Source organism: Phaseolus vulgaris, chromosome 10 (genome assembly GCF_000499845.2).
Source record: "Phaseolus vulgaris cultivar G19833 chromosome 10, P. vulgaris v2.0, whole genome shotgun sequence".
NCBI lineage: Eukaryota > Viridiplantae > Streptophyta > Magnoliopsida > Fabales > Fabaceae > Phaseolus > Phaseolus vulgaris.
In genome coordinates, this window is record NC_023750.2 from 30,742,262 (window position 1) to 30,744,281 (window position 2,020).

The 2,020-nt window shown below is 53.0% G+C and overlaps 1 protein-coding gene across 1 annotated transcript; it reads right to left on the minus strand.

Moving 5' to 3' along the window:
- Positions 1-202: 202 nt before the first annotated feature.
- LOC137817891 (proline-rich receptor-like protein kinase PERK9) lies at positions 203-970 on the minus strand. The gene has a single exon (XM_068621117.1). The coding sequence runs from the start codon at positions 968-970 to the stop codon at positions 203-205; it is 768 nt and encodes a 255-aa protein (XP_068477218.1).
- Between the last annotated feature and the right edge of the window lie 1,050 nt (positions 971-2,020).

The window sequence follows — 2,020 nt, forward strand, 5'->3', positions numbered from 1 at the left end:
CGAAGGCAAAGAATGAGGATAAGATCACACATGCAGAATTCTGTGTCGCGAGGACACGAAAGTAATTATACAAAATCCCAGAGTTGTGGCAAAAGTGCAGACAGTTCAAAGAATTACAAGTCTAACAGAGAGAGTCAAAAGCAAAGGTAAAGTGTAAAGGAATAAAGCTTGAAGGTAAAGGTGGCGGGTGAGAGACAGCGGTTCAGTCATCCAAGTCCATGAGCACGACCTTCCCGTCGACGACATGGTGTGTGGGGTCGCAGTTTGAAATATTGATGCCAGGGTTCTCACAGGACGCCTGAGTCAGAGCCTCCCTCCCTTTGATAGCGTTTCGAGCCTGAGTGCGCCACTTGATTGCCACCGCCAGGAATGCCCCCATATAATAAGGCATGCCTCCCCCCTTTTGAGGATCAGTCGGCGACATTCCTTCGGTGAAGCCCTGCGTCAACTCCCTATGAATGGGGCGAGGAATTCGGGGTTTGCGAGAAGTCGAGGCAGGGACTGATACAGGAGGGGCGGAGCCCGAGGCCTCAGCTGCGTCACGATGCGGCAACGGCGAGAGCGGGGGAACCGAGTCAATCCTTTCTTCTCGTTCCTCGGGGGCTGGTGGAGGTGGCAGTGATGTGGCACTAGGAGGATCGTCCCTGAGAGAGTTCCCACCACTGGGGGACGCAGCTGATGAGGCAGGAAGGCCCGTAGCCCTCCTCTTATGGGAAACCAGGGCATTGCCCGAGTCTTCGCTGTCAGAGTCTACTATCAGCACCCTTTTTCCTTTGTTGGGGCGTGCTGGGGCAAGGGTCGACGCCATGGCTAATGGAACCGCGGCAATAGGAGGAGGAGAAGCAGATGGTGGAGGAGTCGGCAGGGAAGCGACGGTGGGCACGTCAGAGGCGACGGCGTCCCCGCCCTCTTTGGCAGATTTTGCCTTCTTCAAAAATTTGGCAAGAGCAAGCCGCCTCGAAGAAGTCATCACTGAACCTGCAGCAGCGAAGAATAGTAGAGCAAAAGATTAATTCAGATAAAGCAGAAGGGGAGTTTTATAACCAGACACGCGCAGATAACCACAAGGGTTCAAGCAAGCAAGTGAATCAGTATAGCCACAACAACTAAGGCAGTGTAAATAGTCAAGGGCAGATACCAAAGTAGGTAGAGAGCCCATGGGCGTTGAATTCGTTTGCGATGAGTTTGGCGGTATCGAAGACTACCCCCAGCCCCGCCAAGGCTTTGCACATGTCCCGATCGGCTGGGGCGAGCTCATCCAAAGCCAGGGCCTTCATGGTTATGGGCTTATCCATCCAGTATAGGGCAAAGCCCTCTAGGACGGTAGGATCGCGCTTGGTCGCACGTACTTTGAAGAACTTCCCTTTCCATCCTTTGAACGAATTTTGGAAGAGCGTAAGGATGATGCGCCCGGCGATGCCAGAAAAGCTCATCCATAGGCTTTTCCCCTGTTTCTTTACCTCGAAAAAATGAAGAAAAACGTCCACGGAAGAGGGGACACCCAGATATCCGCAGAGAATCTGAAACCCCCTTACGAAAGCCCAGCTGTTGGGGTGGAGCTGGGCTGGGGCGGTGTTTATCTCTGTAAGCAGTTCCTTCTCGAAGGAAGTAAGAGGCAGACCCTAAACCCAGATAAAGGAAGAAGAAGGGGCTCCCTCCAGTGTCTCTTGAGTCCACACAAACGGGTATCCCAGGTCTCACCCGGCATACCAGGACGTGGGAGTCGTGATTTTTATGGAAGGCGTTGAAATTGTAAAGCGTAGGGTCCCCCCTGTGGGCCTCCACGTCCTCAACAGAGTTTAGGGTGGAGCATTAGTCGAGGAGATCGTCGGGGGCCCAGTCATACTCACCTTTATAGTAAGACTTAGGGAGCGGGGGAGGCGCGACGGTCTTAGTTTTCGCCATGGATGTCGGAGCTGAAGATCAAAAGAGAAAGAAAGGGTTCAGAGAAAAAGGGTTGGGCGAAGAAAAGGGGAAAAAATGGAGGAATCCTAGGAGAACCCTACCCACACGAGAGAAA